Raw genomic sequence first — 20,260 nt, forward strand, 5'->3', positions numbered from 1 at the left:
TCCTCATCTTCAAATCTATTTAGGTGCAAAATTTTAGCTTGGTCACATCTCGGGTGATTTAAGGCATGTCTCGCTTTTATGAGTGTTCGGTTGCACCATTAAACATTTCTTCTAAGCATAACTTTTTTTGGCAAACAATTCACTAAAATGAACGTTACCAGGCAAAAGCTGTTAAAAATTAAGATATCAATTTTTTACGACGTTATGGGTTATGACGGATTTTGTCTTTTCTGAAAAAGAAGAATATCTTAAAAAAAAAAACAAAATGATCTCTATGAACATCTTTTCCAGTAATGTTCAGTCTAGTACATTTCGATAATTGTTATCATCCACTTGTACAACTAGTGATTTGTGGTACGATTAGAAAATCCGACGTTTTTTATAACCTTCCGGCGTTGTCCCCAACAAGACTAAAAGAAGCAATCATCGTTAACGGCACTTAGAGCAATAAAGTCGATAAGAGTAATTAAGTAATTAATCCAAATGTTTTTCAACTATTTGTCTTTAGTCAACCTTGAAGTCTTAATCGGTGGTGGGTCTAAATAAAACCTATACAAATATAAGAGAGAAATTTTTTAAATTTCTTCCTTGATTTCCATTAAATTTAAATTAAAGGACTAATATTTTGTTTCTGCTATAAAGGATGTAATATTTTGGAACCTCAAGTTCAATAAGAACTTACACTTTAAATAGGTGAATATAATCATTTATATTTAATAAAAATAAAGTACTATTTTTTGTTAAATATGAATGTATAGATTTGATAGATGTATATTTTTATCTATTGTCGGCCTTTGATAATGGTATACTCAACGTCCAACTCTTAATGCGATTAATCCCGCGAGATGAAAACACGTCACACGCGTTTAAACAAAAATAACACGAAAAAAAAACGAAATTTTCTCAGACTGGCCTTAAATCACCCAAGATGTATGGTTTTACAATAACACGTAAAACGAAAACAATACAAAAAAAAGATGAAAAAAATCCCCTAAAATAGGGGATTTTGAACTAACATTATCGTAAAAACCCACTTGATTACAGTGTTAAAATTTATTAACTACAAGATAAACTATGTAATGTAGGTGATCATTTTGATAAAGTATGAAGCTGTTGTGTTAAATCTGAGATAGTAGGTTACATGACATAGAGACCTTTTCGCGAGCCCAATTGTGCGCATGAAAGGGTCGAGTAGAATTCACGTTTGGTTTCCAAATAAGACCAACAAATAGAAGCGAAAGATTAAGAAGATTGCACAAAAATTACAACAAATCTAACCAAAGCATTTATAAATCCGTAGAGTTTGCTGTTCGACCATTCAAAAAAATGGATGGAAGTGGCGATGTTGAAAAACAACATTTTCCAATATCGCCGCATAAAGAAAAAAGAAAAAAAAGAAAAAAAAGAAAAACGAAAGGGTCATTTGAGTTAAGAAAAAATAATTTATTTACAAATACTCATTTCCAAACGTAAGTAAAAAAAACTAATCGAAAAGATACAAAATGAAATATAAGTTAAGTAAACTTGAACTTTATACCAAAAGTTACTCAAAAGTAAAATTAACTCTGGGTAAAATGAGTTCAGGCAAGATGTTTTTCTAAAATAATTAAATAATCCAACTAATCTCGAAAACGTTCCACTTATTGTCGCTCCAATAAAGATTAACCCTAAACATACTTCGTACAATCAGATCTGCGGTAATTTTGCTAAGTAATCAATGGTTGACCAAAAATGAATACTTCACAAGCGGTAGCAAAAAAGAGGCTAGCTCTTAAACTGGAACAGGCTTTCCTTTGTCTGTATTACCAGGGCTTTTATTAGCTTTTCTGCTCAGCCAGGCACGCGAATCACTTAATTGTTTATTAATTGTTTCCATCCAAACGATACGGTCATCTTTATTATCTGCTGATATCCAATACCTAAAAAGCAAAAGACTTTTCCTCTGGTCTGCACAAACATTTTACATAAGAACAAATATACTATGTAGACACCTACTTTGTATAAACATTTTTCCCGCATACAGAAGTGATTAGATTTGGTTCATCTCCACTTTGAAGAGAGCGCTTTAACTCTAACTCAAATGTCTGTGGACGAGCGCATTTATCTCGTGAAAGCAAGCCAATAGATTTTGATACGCAATAACGAAGATCAATACTTCCAATGGGTTCCTTGTATAAATTAGCGAAGTTTGTCCGTTACGATTCATAATAAAACACATTGAATTATTAGAAAAAGTGAGAGGAGCTAAGTAAAGAGAATTTTCGTAGATATTTTGTTAGTAAAACTCTGTTATACGTAAAAATCACACCTTAGACTCTTGATCATCAGGATACTTCCAGTAACAAATCTTGTTGTCTTTTAATTGGCACCATCTGCGATTCCATGCTGTATAACCGCCAACATCCTCTAAAACTGTCTGCGTGTATAAAGAGAATGTCAATTATTTTTTAACTTTGTACTCTAATAATAAAGGATACCGTATTCTTTTTCATTTCATAATCAGAGGCGCCGTAACTAGAGGAGCAGAGGAGACATTCCCTCCTCCTCCCAATTATTTTGAGTTGCTTTAATGTACCCTTTTTTCTTTTTAATCAACAGGCAGTATTTATCCCAAGAAATAATTTCAAAAAAAAAAAGTGAACTTTGTAATAACCTTATAATTCTCAATATTCATTTTTTTTTTGTTCAATGTTTTAAGAACTAATGTAGTTTCTGACTGTACTGTTGATACTTGTTCCCCCTTCCCTTCTTTTTTTGCTCCTCCACCCTGTAAAACCATCCGGCGACTCTGACAATTTAATAATAATAAAGATGAAAATACTAAATCTATTGAAAGTAAGAACAAACTTACAAGGAAGCCTGTAGCTTTGGCTGTAAATTCTGGCTTACATCCAATTCTAATATGAAGTGTACCCTCAAGAGGACAATTACTTGGAACCTAAATAGATTAAAACAAAGAAAAAAATAAATAATTAGAACGAAGAAAAAAATATAAACAAAAAAAAATCTAATAAGTCAAAAGACAAAGCTCTTTTATAATCTCACACAAACACAAACCTTTAAAAGCAAGTATTTTCCTCCGTTTCCTAACATGTCCAAACTTATTTTGGTTTCACCAACCAGCTTAAAGTTACTAGTCCTGAATACAGTTTGTGGTGAAGCATTGTCTACATATGCAAAGTATTGTAATCAACATTACAGAGACACAGGGATGGTAAACTCTCAGCTTACTGCCTGCATGTCACTCTCTAATCAACATTATCAACTGAACCAAAATAGAAAATGTTTTGAAATTTATAAAACAAAATGAATTAAAAAATCAACTTACTTAAATATTCTTCATCTTTGCTTTTCTAAATGAAAGAATGAAAGACATAAAATCAGAAGTTTGCCATAGTTTTAAAATGATATTGAAAAACTAAATTTCCAAACAAGAACTTACTTTTCCAAACAAACTTTTTAAATTTCCAGGTGATGACTGACTGGATGACTAAGATTAAAAAGTAACCATTTTAGATTCACTTAAATTAATCCAAAAACTTTATTCTCACAACACAGACAAGCTTGCATATTTAAAACAAAAAAAAATAAAAATAAAATACGTAAATCCATACATGTAACTTTTTGACTTTGGCTGCAGGATCAGTACTTTTTTTTATGTGCTGAAATATGATTTTAAACTTATAAATATATTTCAAAACTCCAAAGCATTTTAAAATCAATAAACACTATAATTTAACTTACCAAACCAAAAACACGAACGGTAATTGTAAAATTATGTGCAACATTAGGTCTAGAAATAAGGGATATAGTACAAGTTTAAGAATATTAGTCAATAAAAAATAAAACTTCTTACAAAATAATACTCCTTTAAAAGGTTGTCAATAAACCTTACATCAGTATATTACTGTTTAAAAGAAGAGCACATCCTTCAGTTTGATCGAAACAAGAAACAACTTTTGTAGAATAAACACTTCGACTTCCACATGATGCTATGACCACAAAGTGAAAAACCCCAAGATCTAGAATAAAAACATACCAAACAGTGTTTTAAAGATTTTAAAAAAATCAGACTGCTTAAAATATTCTAACTAATAATAGTGAAGGTACAAAAAGTTTACATACCCATTTTTCCATTTCTTAAAGCTGCTAGAAAATCAGGATGAAGAGGTAACTTGATATCTTTAAAGATGATAAATAACTATTAGATTTACTTGGCTTTATGAGATGAAAAATGTTTGGTAGGAAAATATCTTAAATAAATTACTGATTTTAACTTTTACATACCAGTTAAAGCAAGTGATGCATTGCATGGTAGATTATTATCATGATAAGTTTTAGTCTCTTCAGTACCTTCCTTTAGTTCGCGCACTTCTTCAAGGCAGACTGTTCTCTTTTCAGCTGAAATTATAACTTATGATGAAGATAGTAGTATACATAATTAGTTTTAATATTGTAAACAATAAATCACATAATTGTGATAAACATTTTATTAAGTAAACGGTGAATTTTTTTAAACATCATAAATCAAAATAAGAAACAAAAATTGTATCCTAGAAAAAAAACAATATTATATAAGTTTAAAAAAAAATTTAAAAAGAAAAATAAAATGTCAGTAATAAATGAATCTTTATGTTTGAAAACTAACTTGCTAACAACAGTAATCTCTCTCCTTCAATAACTTCAGGAGAAGCACGCTTATCTTCATTACTACTCTCAGCCACATTCAAAGCTTGTGATGTTTGTAACACTATATTTTGCTGGTAAGCTGCCTCCTCAAGTAGACTCTAAGAAATCACAAAGATTGATTTTAAACTTATTCATAATGATAGAGTAAATTGAGACAAAGTTTAAAAAAAATTACCAAAGCATTTAAATCAAATTTTTTCATTTCCTCCACGTCTTTTTTAAAGAACAGTTTTATTAGATTAAAAGTCTGACAAATTAATTTACATTTAACTTTTCAGTGTCTGATGAAAAGTTTAAAAATAACAATGAAGCAAACATAAATTACACGAATATAAGAGATCACATAGCAAATAAACGTTGATGTCAGAAATACAAACAAACATTGATAGTGGAAATGCAAACAAACAATTTCTTTTGTAAAAACTATGATAACAGGAAATATGTTGTCATAATGAATATTCAATGGAAACATCAGAAAAACTATTAGTCAATTGTCAAGATAGTGCGTAATATTTATATTTGTTTAACAGTCATATTGTGTTAGAACATAAGTGTTTTTTTTTCTTTTAATAAACATCACTAACAAATTGAAAACCCCAAAAGAATTTTTATTCATTACTCTATTAGATTTTATGAGCTTTTCATTAATATTTCTTGTTTGTTTGTTTAAATACCTGAATTTTATCTTTCTTGGAGAATTCCTTATCAGGTTTGTCAAAAGAAGATAATGCATTAAACTTAGAGCTTTCTTGTTTGTTGTAACCAGATTGTTTCATAGGTGACAGCTGACCACTAGAGAAACTTGCAGATCGTCTTGTCTTTCTGCGGTTGTGGTTTGAATGCTTTGGTAAATTATCAGCAACTTGTTTGGCTTGATCATCTAATAGCGATTCCTGTAAAATACTTTTTTTTTAAAAAAATTTTGTTTTTATTAAAATCATTACTTCCAAAAATATTTTAATAACAAATATTTTTAATATAAATTGGAATAAAAAAAAAGAAAAAAGTCCCTGAAGCAATGAAGTCTAACAATAAATTTGCATAGAGTAGAGTTTAAAAAAAAGTTCCAAAAAGGATTTTTTTAGTATGCATTAAAAAAGAAAGAAAAAAAGCCATCTATGATATCTGAGGAAAGGAATTAAGTAGCAGATTGTTGGTATGAAAGATGACTTCATTTTCAGCAATAGAAAAACAAGCAAGAAGAATGCTTATTTAAGAACTGGATAAGAAATACTCTAAAAAGACTTTAAGACAGAAAGCATCCGACATAATACAGGATCTGGAAGGCCTTAAAAAACCACAGAACAGTTTTATATTTGGTCAAGTAAAAGCCAATCCAAGGGTAAGATATCATGAACTTATGAGTAGCTTTAACAAGAACTATGAAAAAGGTATTTCCTCAAATACAATGAGAAACATTTAACTTAGAAAAACATTGGTGTATATGCAACCATCAAGAAAGGCATAAAAGATTAAGGTGGAGTAAAAAGAAAGTTACTTAGTCCATAGAAAAGTAAGTAACTTTCATTGAAAGTAACTTCAAATGAAAAACATTCTTCTTAAAAAATTGGAAAATTATTGCTGCCGTTGTTGTGCCAAGGCTGCATATTGATGATGGGAATATACTTTGAGCTATTTTAAATTTAATAGAGTAGGTTAATGCATTAACCTAAACAGGTTTATGTCAGAATATTGATTGATCAAAACAAATGAGGGCAATTGTAACAAGTTGTATCTCCTCCAGCACAATTTGCACCAACCAAGCATGAATGGAATAAATCTAATACCCTGGCCTGCTTTAAAACTTTAATCCAATCAAATCTATCTGGAAATAGGTGGAAAAAGAAGTTACTAATGGTCTATTTAAACTTCATAAATAGCCTGAAACAAGAGCTGAAAATAATTTAGAAAAGATTTCAATTATCAGTTTTACAAATTGTTCCAACAATTTAGTAAAATTGATGCAAAAGTGATGCATAAGTTGTTAAAAAAAAACATGCATTGGCTATTTTAAATAATTTTGCTGCTTTTGTTGTTACTCTAACTTCGGTTCATAATTTTTGATTCCTTACTTTCTTTACATGTTTTTTGATATTATGTTTTAGCATGATTTTGATTCAAAAATTATCTAAGAACAACTTTTCTTTCAAATAAATATAATAATAATAATAATAATAATAATAATAATAATAATAATAATAATAATAATAATAATAATAATAATAATAATAATAATAATAATAGTAATAAAATCAATATCATTTATCCTCATTTTATGGTACTTTGATCAGACTAAAAAATCTTAATGATGCTATTTTTTTTAAAAGTACTGTACCTTTGTTGGCTCTGCAGAAAGAAATTCTGAATAAGTAGGTGGAAGTCGTGGAGGTTTAGTTGGAATGGCTTTCTTCTCATCAACTTTTAATTCTAAATTAAGATTTTTTTCTTTGCCTAACTGAATAATTGCTTCTTTTTTCAACTGTAACTGCTTAGCAAACTCAGAAGGTTCATCTTCTTCTTCAACTTCTGAATGCTTCACAGGAGTAACATCAATATCATCAATAAGAGGTCGCATACTTGGAACTGTTGACAATTGAGACTTCATTGTTGAGGATCGATATGGTGTTCGATCGGTACGTAGCTGAACATCTATATTTTCATTAGCTGCTTGTAAGATCCCAGATATATCAAAAGCTTTAGTGTCAGCCATTTCAGTCACAGTTTCTGATGGTAATGTGTAATTAGTTACTTGTGTATCATCAGTGCAATCAATGGGTTGTGGTGAATTTATATCTCCAGTAAAATTTTTTGAAATTTCTTCAATTTCCTTATTACAATTGTTGGAGAGCTCAGTCTTTTGAACAGCAGTTTTAGGGGGAGTGTTGAAAGCCAAAAGTTGTTGGTGAAGTACATCAAACACATCAGCTGGTTGATTCAAATGTATGCTTTCTTGATCTTTTGTGTTGCCTTTTGAATTATCAGTATTATCATCTGTGGTAACTTTAGAAGGAATCACTTTTTTTACATTACTATCTAAATTCTTATTTACTTTTTTTGCCACTTTTTCAGGTATATCTACAGACAGAGCCCTAGGTGTTTTCTGTCTCAATCTTCGCTCAGTCTCAATTTCCTTTTCTCTTGCTAATCTTTCTTCCTTCATTTTTTCTTCAAAGATGTTTTTTTTGTCACCAACAGAAGCAATCTAAAAAAACAGTAAAATTCAAAAGGTTGCACATTTTTAATGTAGCATAAAAAATTTTAAAAATGTTAAACTAAAATAAATTACCTCTACATCTTTTTGTACACTCTCCCTACTATTTTGGAAATTTAGTTTTTGTGTTGTAGGCTTAGCTTTACTTTCATCAGTTATTGTAATAACTGATTGAGCAACTACTTCAGTTTTTGACTTTGTATTGCATGACTTCTGAATCACAGATTCTTTTGCTATGGGCTTATTTATAACACAAGCTTCAACCTATAAAAAATTTACAAATCTCAAACTTTCAAATAATCTAAAATATTGATGATGAGTCTAAATGAGAAATGGTTGACTCCCAAACTCCCATGAGATGAATTAAGCAAAACCTAACACTTTCACAGATTTTAGTTCAATTTATTAGAAATTTTAATTGACAACCATTTATTTGTTCTCTATTTACATGCTAAAGTCTGACTTTAACATGAAAATTGTTTGAAACTAGAGTAAAACATTTCCCCTAAACATTGATGATGATTAAGCCTACTGTTAGAACAAACCTACTTTTGAGCTCACTGAAGAAGCATGGTTTTTTCCAAAGATTCGCTCTTGGATTTTCTTTGCGCGTTCTTCTTCTTGTTGCTTTAATCGTTCTTTATTTCTTTGATTTCTCAACTCCTCCACTTCATCTTGACGTTTCTTTTCTTCCTGGTCTATTCCATTACGCTCATTAAGATCATAATTTAAATGTGCAAGACGGTTCTATTTAAAAAGAAAACTATTATTTAACAAAAAATTTAAACTTTACTCCACCATAACTTTACTTTGGTAAGTTGGTATGGAGTTTAGTAAAACAACTTTTAGACCAACATTTTAAAAATTTAATTCAAAATTTCTTTAGATACTTTTACCTTAAGAGAAGATGCAACTGCCTTAACTTGAGGATCTCCTACTTCACTTTTGGCTTTCTTTTCAAAACTTGAATCGAAGCCTTCAGAAGAGGGTCTTTTTTTAATTGCCTTTTCTGAATTTTCTAGTTCATTCTAAATTAAACAAAAATACAAGGCTTTATATGCATGAAGATGATTATAACACAAAGATTAGATGTTTTTTTAACAGATATTAAAATACATCAAGGATTAATAAGCTCTTAATTTCACCAGCATAACTTTTTTCATCATTTACACTATTAAATGTATAAGTTTAAAATATTCCTTTTCTTTTTAACTTTTTTTAAGATTGAACTAATTTACAATAAAAATTTGCCATTATTGACACTTCAATCATTAGTAAACTAAAAATTAATTTTTTAAAACATGCCAAACTTTTATTTCAAATTGATCAACTGATCCAAAGTTTATTTGCAAACAATAAATATAATCAGTATTAATTAGACAATAATATTTCAAAATAAACATCAGCTGACTAAAGAGTAGCAATTAATATTGTAATTTACTATTTTTGCAATCATTTATAAAACTTGAGATTTGCTTCACTTCTACTATATTTCCATAATAAAAGTCTTTATATTATGGTATATTGGAAGGATTTCTACTACTTCAATGGGTGGAAAGTAAAAATTTGCAACTTAGATGAAGTACTCTACATTCTTAATGTTAGAAATACTTTTAAATATCTCTTTAGTTGTAATATAATTTTCAAGTTAACTTACCTTTACCATATCATTCTCAATACTTTTTAAAGGACTCCTTTGTGCAACAGCTGTAGATTGCAATTTATTTCTGGCATCTTTCCGTGCTTTTGTTCGCTCCAAGAGTTTCTGCAAATAATAGTATAAACTTACTTTAAATGACATGCTTTTTTTTATTAAATGAAATAACAAAAGTATGAAAGATATTTATACTGAAAAACTTGTAAGTGACAGGAGAAACTAAAGTTATATCAAAAAAATATATCTTTATTTATTTTGATTATTTGTATTTATTTTTATTATTTGTATATGATTATATTTTTGTTTTCAGAATAAAAAGTATGACCATAAAATTTAAATGATTAAGATTAAAATGTTTTATTCAATTTCTGAAATTTGTAGATTTTTTTCAATAACAACTTTACAAAAATAGAAAAAGAACTTTCAGATAAAATGGCTTTGATTGATACAAAATTGAAAAGTGTATAAGTAAATATAAGCCATGCAGACAGAAGTCATAATTAACACAAAACTACGCCATTAATAGAATTTAGAAGAGATCTGGAAGAACTAGATAATACAAAGTAAAAAAAGACCACCTTATAAATGTGATATAGTGTGAGTATAGTTAAAGATTACACTTTGAGCATTTTAAGTCACAAAAACACTGAATTTACCTGGGTAAATGGATCGACTCTACCGGCACTCGTCATTATTGAGCTTTCTTTATAATTGCTGAACTTTTCTTTATATTAAAAATTTGAATTAAAAAGCTTTTTAACAGTCCACCACTATGAAAATTCTAATTAAAACTGACTTGTGTAAGTTTATGTGCAATGGAATGTTATGATTAGGTGTTTCTGGATTTAAAAATTGAGCCGTTTTCACTTTAACTCTTATTGATTGGCTGTTTTTATTGTTTGATCACATCATCACGCGCCTTTTGAAATTTAAAAAAGTTGTATGCGGTAACGAACAAAATGCATTTAAAAATTATAAGAGCGTCAACTGATTTATAAAATAGCTGTTATCAATATAATTAACGGATACCAATTTAGTTGTGACCATTTTAAAATTGTAAATGTATTCTCTAAATTCGAATATGAAAATGTGCCCTGTTATCAATATAATTACCGGATACCAATTTAGTTGTGACTATTTTAAATTTGTAAAGGTATTCTCTAAATTCGAATATGAAAATGAGCCTGTGAAAGGTCTGTTTATCTTGTAAAAGTCATCCCAAAATAGAACCATAAGTTCTCAATCGGATTCAGGTCGAGAATTTAGTGTGGCCATTCTAAAACATTCATTTTCCTTACGCCAAGTTTTTATAAGCCTCGCAATATGGTTTGGTCGTTTTAAGGCATTAAAATTCAAGTAACAGGTAGGTTATCAGCATATTTTTTGTAATATTTCTTTATATTTGTATTGATCCAATTTCATCTAACTTGACTAGCAGACCAATACCATGCCAGGTTATAGCTCCTCATGCCTAAATATCACCCCCACCGTGCTTCACCGTCTTTAGAGTAACATAAATGATGGAAACACAGCTCTTTAGAGAAATATAAATGATAAAAAAATAGCTCACAGATTCTCTGTGAAGCCGGATTTAAGAGCTGCGATTACGGAATTGGACGTTAATCTCATTAAAAATTTCAGCATTTTGTTAAGAACGTTATCTTCCAGCCATAATATTAATTTAATCAAGTTTGAAAAACATTGTTCTGAAACCAAAACTCTTTTTCTAAATAAATATCCGCGGTACTATATGCATGTTACTCTGCACAAATTTCTTGTACTTGAAGACTGTATGAAATGATAATGACTAATTTGGTTTTTAAAAGAGTTCAAGAACCACATAAACAACTTGAACAATTTTTTCCATGTTTTAAAGCAAATTTATCTGCCTTTTAAGTAGTATAATTGTAGTTTTAAAAAAAGTTGATTGTAAGCAAAGAAAATGTATTTGCAAGTAGAATTGAAAAATTGAAAAGGGGACAATAGGCACACGATTATTTTTGTATTTTGTATATTTTATTATTTTTATATAACTACTATAAAAGGAGAGTTCTGGGACAAAACCATTTTTCATCTCCGTTTTGAATTTTTTGTATAATCGCGGGGTTGAAAATTTTTTGAGCCAAAAATGATTTTTTGTATAATCGCGGGTTGAAAAATTTTTTCTGTAATGAAAATTTCTGACGAGGGTGAGGGGTAGCGAAGATGACGATGACGATGACGATGACCGACTTGCGCGTCGCCGGAGTTGAGAGTGACGACGAGCCTTCTTCTGGCTGCGACGCTGGGCATGGAGTCTGCATTTGCAAAATTTCTGTAAAAGGAAATGGTGGTGGTGGAACCTATGGTTGAGCTGGATTGTAACAGCAGTCCAGTCGATGTGTTGTTGAACGAGGATACGTTTGATCCGTTCCAAGAAGACAAATAAAAATCTTCTAATCCAGACGAGGAAAAGATGCATTTGCTGTTACCGTCATATCCAGAAAAAGTAGTATAATTGTTTGTATTACAAGGTGTCCAAGGACTGAGAACGGTTCCGTTTCCAGGAGGTAAATTGCCGTCGTACATTCTGACTCTCGATTCCCACCAGCTTCCAGAAGCGCCGATGATGTGCATCCTGATGTATTTTAGAAAAACTCCATTTCCTTTTCCATTTGTGTCAAGCAAAACATATTCGTTTCCGTATGTAGTGTTTAAATATCTGAAGGTCTTGCAGTAAAGTTTGAAAAGAGGGATGGAGGCAGGAATGGAAGCAAGAGTGGAAATGAACGGTTGAATCCAGTAAGTGATTGTAGAGGTATTTTTTTTGATCAATTGGATGCTGACATTTGTCCTGAACGGCATGTCAAGAGTAAAATATCCTCCCAACGAAGTGTTGCTTAAAACGTTACATCCTTGCAAAGAATTGGCGTAAAAAGGTCCGCCGATGGGAGAAAAAAGCAAGTCGCAAGCAAGTCCAGTGTTGTCCACTCCTATTCCTTCCGTGGTTTTTGAATAATTTCCAACGTTAATCTCGCCATCTGTAAATATTCGAATGAAAACATTTCCAGGAAAGTTTCCACTGAGAGCCAACCATAACCTTCTTAGAACACCAGGTCCATCTGAGTAAGTGAAAACTGTTGTCGTGGCGGCTGATGCTACCGTTTGCAATTTTAATCCTAAGGACAAAAAGCTTGAATTTGGAACAAGCCCTAAAAAGTTGGATTTTTGTAACAAAACGTCTGCGTAACTTTTTGTCGCGGCGTCTTGCGCATTTGTCGGTTCGTTCAAATTGATCGCTTTGTGAAAACTTAAATCCAAGTCCGCAGCTCCAATCACCGTTCCAGTTCCTCCTCCTGTCGAATGCGTGTCCACGTAATTTTTTGTGGCGGCGTCGTGCGAGTTGGTTGGTTCTGCCTGGTTGATGATTTTTTGAGAGTTAAAATCAATGTCTGCAGTGATGGTGCTGGATCCATCCGTTTTTATATAAACGTTGCTTGTTGAGTCTGCGGTAAGATTTTCTAAATAAGCGCTGAACTCGTTTCTGTTGAATTTGTCAATCATTTTTTAAAAGGGTAAAAAATTTTTTTAATTCGCAAGCGAATCTGCAATCACCAAAGGGTGTTGACAATGTCTTGAAAGCTGTTTCCCTCTTCACATTTTTTCAAGACGTAAAGACACAAGTGACCGTAATAAGACGTGTTTCCAAATTGAACCCTTTCGCTGTTGTAAAAGACGGGGCTTTTTAAATAATCGACGAGCTCGACGAGAGGGGGTTGAGCGTAAGAGTCAAAGCTGAACTTTGCGTCTCCGTCTTTGTACCAGCACACCCAATGAAACCCTCCAGTGCTCGAATCCCCCGTGTTGATAATCCCGCATTCTTTTTTTCTCGGTTTTTTTGGCAATATGTCTCTGACAAAAACCCCACGAAAATTTTTTATTTTTAGTTTTTTTGCTGCTTCCATCAATTGAAAATTGGTCAAAGCCTCGTTCGGTAAAATAACTCCTTCCACATTGATCATTTTGTTCATTTTTTTATTTTGTTCATTTTTTTATTTTGTTCATTTTTTTATTTTGTTCATTTTTTTATTTTGTTCATTTTTTTATTTTGTTCATTTTTTTATTTTGTTCATTTTTTTATTTTGTTCATTTTTTTATTTTGTTCATTTTTTTATTTTGTTCATTTTTTTATTTTGTTCATTTTTTTCCTTTTTTTATTTTGCCTCCTCATTTTTGGCACTTACCTTTTGTTCCTTTTCTTTTAGTTTGTAGTGACCATAAGCCAACGTGTGTATTCCATCTTCCAAAATGATTCTTTTGTCGTCGTCGGAGCTGAGAGAGACTTTGTTGATTTCTTCCGTGTAAACGTCGTGCAAATGGGATCGGATGACGTTCATTTTGTTTACTTTTTCTTTTTTGGTTTCGAGACATTTTTTGTAATCGTCGTGGGTAATGTATTTTTCGACGACCTTTGTTTTGACACCTTTGCATTTTTTGCATTTTTTTTTCTTGTTTTTCTTGATGTATTTTGTAAGAGTACAATTTTGACCGGAGACCGACAAACTCTTCAATCTGTTTTCCTCCGGTTTCGTCTTTGAACATCCCAATGACCTTTTTGTTTAAGCCAACTTTGAACCCGGCTCTTTGAATGGCTGGATGGCTTTTGCTAAAATCGCTTGTGTCGAATTTTTTTTCCACATCGTCGGAAATGTCTTTGTAAAAATCGTCCGTTTCTATTTCGTAAACCAGCGAGTCTGTGTCTGTCATCAACAGCTTTGCTTTGCTTGGATATTTTTTTCTGATGTAATCGTAGTGGAACTCGAACATTAAGGTTTTGCTCAAATCCAAAATGGACATACCCAAATAAATTGGTTTGTTGTAAAAAATTTTTGTCCTTTTTATGTGAACGGCAATCAAGTTTTCGTCGAAAATCGTATGCCGGTCGTAGTTTGGTTTCGCCGATAATTTTATTGCTTTTTTCTTTTCTGTTACCAGTCTCACGTCAACTCTTTTTTCAATGTTCTCCATTGTTTTTCCAAAAACCGAGTTGTTCATGTACGGTTCATAGAGGTCAATGTACGGTTTCATCCATTTACGCTGTTCAAATTTTATACCTCTATGTACCTTTGAAATTTTCATTCCAAATCGTTCGTACAATTTCAGGTTTTCGCAGTGAAGGACATAATTGGTTTTGTCGTTTAAATTTGGAACGAGCTTATCCACTTTTCCAATTTTCATTCTCTCGGGGGCCAACGGATAATCGTTGTGTTCATCGTGAAGGCTTTCAGGATAATCCAAATCAACCTCCAAAATGCAAGGAACCAATCTCCAATCAGACAGTTCGTCTTCTGCCATCCATTCGAAACCGTGAGTGGGAAGAGGTTTGCACATAGCCCATCCGTACAGGTTGTTTGCATCCAAGTATTGAATGAATTTTGATAGTTGGCTTGGATCGTACGAGTCGTCCATGTATTTGTTGTTCGATTTTCCATTCCGGTTGGAGATCATGCTGATCCCTCCACGGGCTCCTTTTTGGATCATTCGAAGCATGTCGGGGTCGCTCAACAATTCCAATTTTATTTTTTTCAGTTTCAAACAAGCGTCCCAAGCCAACCCGGGAGACGTGTAATACCAGGCTGGGTCGAGCTTGTAATTTTTAATGCAAACGTCCCTGAAATTTTCAAAGACGTCCGCCAGAATCAAAACGTCCGACACGTTGTACAAATCGTGATAATCTCTGAACGTTTTGCATTGAAACACGTTCCAAAACGTTTGCGCATGCGCGTAATTTTCATCGCTTATTTCCTCGTGTCTGAGTTTTAAGAAAAACGCTTCTTTTGGAGGTAATTGCGTTTCATGAAACCTATCGAATCCATTCACCCAATCGTAAGGATACACGCCTTTTTTACGAAGCAAATTGAATTTTTCTCCTTTAAAATATTTTGCGAGGTTTTTGAACTCTTCTGGCTGTAAATTTTTTGACAAAGCATCCAAACCGAAGGAAAGGAATTTAAAACTGTCGATGAACCTCAATTCAATTTTTTTTTCTTTGGGTTTTCCGTCTTTCCCAATGTACTCTCCTACCGTGATTTTTTTCGAGAAGATGATGTATTTTTCCTCGTTGCATGGGATGCAGGTTATTTCTCCACCCAATTTTTTGATAAACAAATGACAGTCGTATCCTGACAGATTGTGAAAAACGACAGGAATGAATTTTGGCGTTTTGTATTTTAGGTTGCATTCGTTGTGAGCCGCTCCTCGATATTTTCCAGTAAAATGACAGTGATCGCGAACCTTTTCTGTATCGAGAATTTTTTTTTCGCAAATGTGACAAACCGTCGCGGATTTGAAACTATTTTCATCCTCCTTTGTGAGAGCCATACTTTTTCTTTCGATCCTTCCATATACTTCTTTTATTTCTTTTTCCAACTTGCAGACAAAAAATTCGCCAATGTCGTCATCCTCGCTTTCCGACACGGATATTGTGGGTCCACTGTTATAAATAGTTTCGTCAAAACATTTTATGTGAAAGGCAAAGGAGCTCGGAACGTGCCTTTGAAACTTTTTGGTGTATGACTGGTCTGGGTTTTGTTCGCACGAGTCCATCGGTTTGATAAAACTTTCAAAATCCGCGTAAACAACGAATGGAACCTTCATCGACCTTTCTATGTGCTCAAATTTCATGAACGAATTTTTTGGAGGAAGATCCATTCGTGCTGCGCTGTACTCTCTGCAATAGGTCGAATGTTTTGAAAGATCATCCTCGCTTTTCATCCCCTGCAAGCAATTTCTGCAAAAATATTTTTTTTCGTTTCTGTTGGATGCTTGGGATGAAATGAGTCGACTCAGATTTTTTATCAGGCAATAATGATTTTTTTTTTCGTCTGAAACAAGCAGCAAATCTATTTCATGCTTTCTGTTCAAGCATTTCGATATTTGCAAAGGGTGTATGGATTTTTTTTCGTACCCGAAAACGTTGACGCTTATTTCTGGATTATTTTTTTCAAATTTTTTGATTTGATCGAGTTTGGTCGGAAAATCAATCCCCTCCCAATCTATTTTTTTTGATTTTTCAATCAAGTCTTTGTCAATCCTTTCTCCGTGTTTTTCTTTCATGTTCAACGCCCTGGTGACGCACCACTTGAAGCATTCATTGTCTTCGTTCTCCATGTTGATGATTGCTTTTTTGCTTGCCAAAAAGTCATCGAGAGGAATATACGACCGGCCACCGATGGGTCTGTAGTCAATTAAATTGATGTCCATTTTCAAGATGGAGGACACTGTGCAATTCGAGCCCATTTTGTTGTATTTTTCCATGTTTTCCAGGATCTTATTTTTGCTTTTTCGTAAAAATCTCCCAAGTCCGTCGAGTCAAAAATAATCCCAGCCTTTGACATAAAAGGTACGATTTGATGCACCTCCTCTCCTGTAGTAAGACTAACGCTTTCCATATCGATAGTCAAAACAAGGCTCGCTTTTTAGTTTTTATTCTCTTGAAGAATTTTTATCGCACCGTCTTTCGCCAAATCTAAAAAGGCATAAGCATCCTTTTGGTTTCCTTCGACTTGATGCGAAAATTGTTTTGCAACATGCCTCAGCGCGTGATCGGTCAAATGAAAATCAATTTGAGGTTTTCCGAACACGAGCGATCGAAGCGACACGATTCTTTTCTTTAGCTCTCTTTTATCATTTTTCAATCTTTTTTTTACCGGCTCTAGAACGTACGGATCAACGAACTCAAGCAAGCTGTTGAAACTGTTGACAACCACATTTTTCACAGTCGTCGTAAACCTTGAAAAAATTCCAGGAGTCATCGCAGGAGTCGAATCTGGAACAGGAGCGTCAACGATATAACGCGACGGCTCTGGAACAGTCGCAACGGCAGGTTTTTGCAAATGGGATGGTTTTTGAGGAAGAGCTGGTTTCCACGTGATAGGTCTTGGTGGAATTATTAATGGTTTCGGAGCGATGGTAGGCTTTTGAGCGATGACAGGCTTTTGAGCAGTTTGACTAGGGGCGATCGAACGAGGATCAGGACGCGGAGCAGGAACCGGTCTCGCGTTTTTTATTGCTTCAACGAGATCAGCCTTTCGCATCTTTTAATAATTTTTCAATTTTTGAGCTTTGGCGATCTCTCGCAATTCTTTGACGGTTTTGTTTTCCATTTTTTTATTGCCAAGAAAATTATTTAACTCAAAATCAATTTTTTTGGTTTTTCCGATTTTTTCGGGCTTGCTGACTTTTCGCATTTTGTTTTCCATTTTATTATGCCAAGAAAAAAATTTTTTTTCTTTTTTTCCGAGAATTTTTTCAATTCTTTTTTTTCCGAGAATTGAAAAATTTTTTTTCGGACTTGGAGATTTTTTTCATTTTTTCGGACTTGGAGTTTTTTTTCTGTTTTCGAGTTTTTCTGAACCTAAAATGTCAATCCTTATTCCATTTTCCACTTTTCCATCTCGACGCTCCAAATATCTCCAGCCATGCCCCGCCTTTTTCATCGCTTTGTAAAGGGATCCGTATTCAACAACCTCCCCGGTTTCGATGTTGGTTGTTTTCACAGATACAGGTTTTTTTCGAATTGAACCAAGCCTCTCGTATTTTGGGTCAATCTGTTTTTTTTATCTTTTCCGCTTGCGTTTTTATTTCTTTTTTCGGTCGACCCACCGATTTGCATTCTTTTGCACCTTCCAAAAGCGAATCTTTGCTTACGAGATTGTTCTCAACCGCAATCATCATCAAGGTCAACAAATTGTTTGAGGTTTTTGTGACACCATTTTCTCTCAGCAAATTTTTCAGATAATTTTTTGTTAGTCTCAAGTTTTATTTTTAAAAAGAAAAAAATTTTTTAGATCATTTTTTTGTCAAGAATCTCATTACGGCTTTTTAGACCTAATAAACGGCGCTCATGTTTGTTCCATCTGAAACAAATTGGATCAATTTGTCGGAAATGATCACTGCAAAAATAACTGTACCGTCTGGCACTGCCGTTCGGAATTTTAGGTTGACAACCAATTCAGCTGTTTCAGAAACAACTCTTTCCTTTTGCTTACTGATGTCGACAAAAAACAACGGATACAAATTTTTATATTCAAGTAGAGACAAACCGGATTGACAAACAAGCTCGTTTGTGCCGTAATATTTTTCGTCAAACAAGAACGCGTCGGAATGGGCCATGACCACTTTCTTTTCTCCAAAATTCAAGTCGTAATTGTAATTAGGATATTTAATCCCATTGACGGTCACAAAAAAATTGTTGACGTCGCAATGATCGAACACGGATGGATTTGCGGTTTGACTGGAAGGTTTGTTTGTCTGAAGGCCAAACACGATATATCTCGGAATGCTTTTGTCCGTGATCCTTCCAAGGGTCCAAGTGAATTCCAAGTGAGACCAGCGGGAACGGCTTGTCTTTCGACTTTGTTTGCTTTGTAAGCCACTGGAACGGAAATTTTCTTTGCCATAAAGTTTAAAAATTCGGATTTTTTCAAAACATCCAGCTGAATTCTAGGCATGAAGAGTCGAAATTTTTTGATGTCGATCATTCCTGCGGTAACAGTTCCGGTTCTGTAAATGGCGTCGTCGTATTCTTTTTTTGTAAAGATGATCGTGTGTCTAAATCCGTAAACGACTTTGCTGTAGGTTTCGCAAACACCAAAAATGTGCTTTAAAGGTACCCTGAAAGAAAATGAGCCAATAGATGTGGTGTCTGCAAACAAGTGGTCTCGTCTGACAACGAACCCTGCTCTTCCAGTGGCGTTTGAGGTGTCTTTATACCACATTTGCTTCAAATCATCGGAAAGCTGAAAACCGAAAGGATATTTCAACAATCCAAGCATGGTTGTTCCCTGACCTGGGTACATGACTCTTTCCACTTGCTGCCCTGACAAGTCGTAAGTGATGTCACTGAACAAATACATGATGGCGTTGTTCACCAGAGCAATGTTGTCTGTTGCTGCGTAAGCGGTTCCGTCATTTTTTTTCAGAACCCCTTCGACGAGGATGTACGCCTCAGAAGGAACTGTTTGCACAGACTGACAATCAATCTCAAAAACGATCGATCCTGAAGAATTTAAATCGAGATTCGTTGGAAGGTACTCGAAAAAATCAACTTTTTCAATGCCGGTGTCGTACTCGGGCATTTCATCAACTCTTAATCTGTCGGTGTTTATCATTTTTTTAAAATGAGAAAAAAAATTTTATGTCATTTTTGATTCGTCAAAAAAATCACGCAATCAAAAGCCCGCTCCCCATTTTGACCAGATCTTGGATTCTAGCCGCGTTCTTTTTTGTCATTTTCTTTTTTACTTGAATGGACGAACCAAACATTTTTTTATGAAGCTCTTCCATCGGATTAATATACGCGTATGGATCCACCTTTGCTGCTTCGTTTACAATCGTGTTAACCAATTGGTTTGGATTGACAGTCCCCGTCTTGGCGTAAGCTTTTTCAATCGCTTTTTTCCCTTTGTCGATGGCAACGTCTCTGGCGGTTGATATGGCCGAAGAGGCCAATTCTTTTCCGGCAGATCTGGCGGCGGTGATTGCTTCTCTTCCAATTTCGCTTGCTGCTGCTTTCCTCAATAAATGAAGAGATGACTTTGATGCGTTTGAAGCTATCATTCTCCTCAAAAAATTTTTAAACGTGTCCACGATATCTCCACCTCCGACGAAGTTCTTTTTTAAATATCTTCTGTTGTTCACAATGAGCATTTTAAAAATGAGAA

At 33.3% G+C, this 20,260-nt stretch overlaps 2 protein-coding genes across 2 annotated transcripts; both read right to left on the reverse strand.

Moving 5' to 3' along the window:
* Nucleotides 1–1,422: 1,422 nt before the first annotated feature.
* Nucleotides 1,423–10,470, reverse strand: LOC149878431 (uncharacterized). The gene is made up of 20 exons (XM_090072762.1): nucleotides 10,214–10,470; nucleotides 9,558–9,665; nucleotides 8,797–8,928; nucleotides 8,450–8,647; nucleotides 7,976–8,164; nucleotides 7,025–7,891; nucleotides 5,364–5,582; nucleotides 4,649–4,787; nucleotides 4,288–4,401; nucleotides 4,126–4,182; nucleotides 3,896–4,022; nucleotides 3,745–3,793; nucleotides 3,615–3,662; nucleotides 3,443–3,490; nucleotides 3,329–3,353; nucleotides 3,058–3,167; nucleotides 2,852–2,938; nucleotides 2,309–2,416; nucleotides 1,996–2,168; nucleotides 1,423–1,919 (listed from the first exon to the last, which is right to left on the reverse strand). The coding sequence occupies exons 1-20, from the start codon at nucleotides 10,247–10,249 to the stop codon at nucleotides 1,772–1,774; spliced, it is 2,982 nt and encodes a 993-aa protein (XP_089928888.1). The 5' UTR covers nucleotides 10,250–10,470; the 3' UTR covers nucleotides 1,423–1,771.
* A 558-nt stretch (nucleotides 10,471–11,028) lies between these two features.
* Nucleotides 11,029–16,310, reverse strand: LOC149878432 (uncharacterized). Its single transcript, XM_090072539.1, has 3 exons — nucleotides 14,093–16,310; nucleotides 12,384–12,715; nucleotides 11,029–11,091 (listed from the first exon to the last, which is right to left on the reverse strand). Exons 1-3 carry the CDS (start codon nucleotides 16,308–16,310, stop codon nucleotides 11,029–11,031), a joined length of 2,613 nt encoding a protein of 870 aa, XP_089928665.1.
* Between the last annotated feature and the right edge of the window lie 3,950 nt (nucleotides 16,311–20,260).

The sequence above is a fragment of the Hydra viridissima genome, unplaced genomic scaffold, assembly GCF_058129835.1.
Source record: "Hydra viridissima isolate aposymbiotic clone 2 unplaced genomic scaffold, HvirCarnegie_v1 scaffold_15, whole genome shotgun sequence".
Lineage (NCBI taxonomy): Eukaryota > Metazoa > Cnidaria > Hydrozoa > Anthoathecata > Hydridae > Hydra > Hydra viridissima.

Excerpts from the sequence above, each read along its gene's own strand:
- LOC149878431 (XM_090072762.1), bottom strand. The coding sequence starts at position 10,249 with ATGACGAGTGCCGGTAGAGTCGATCCATTTACCCAG. Across the intron at positions 9,666-10,213 it reads GAGTCGATCCATTTACCCAG|AAACTCTTGGAGCGAACAAA; the intron begins GTAAATTCAGTG and ends TATTATTTGCAG. Across the intron at positions 4,023-4,125 it reads TTTAAGAAATGGAAAAATGG|ATCTTGGGGTTTTTCACTTT; the intron begins GTATGTAAACTT and ends TTTTTATTCTAG.
- LOC149878432 (XM_090072539.1), bottom strand. The coding sequence starts at position 16,310 with ATGAAAAGCGAGGATGATCTTTCAAAACATTCGACCTATTGCAGAGAG. Across the intron at positions 12,716-14,092 it reads ACAGATTGAAGAGTTTGTCG|GATTAAAATTGCAAACGGTA; the intron begins GTCTCCGGTCAA and ends TTTTGTCCTTAG. Across the intron at positions 11,092-12,383 it reads ACATGCCGTTCAGGACAAAT|AGCTGTGTTTCCATCATTTA; the intron begins GTCAGCATCCAA and ends ATTTCTCTAAAG.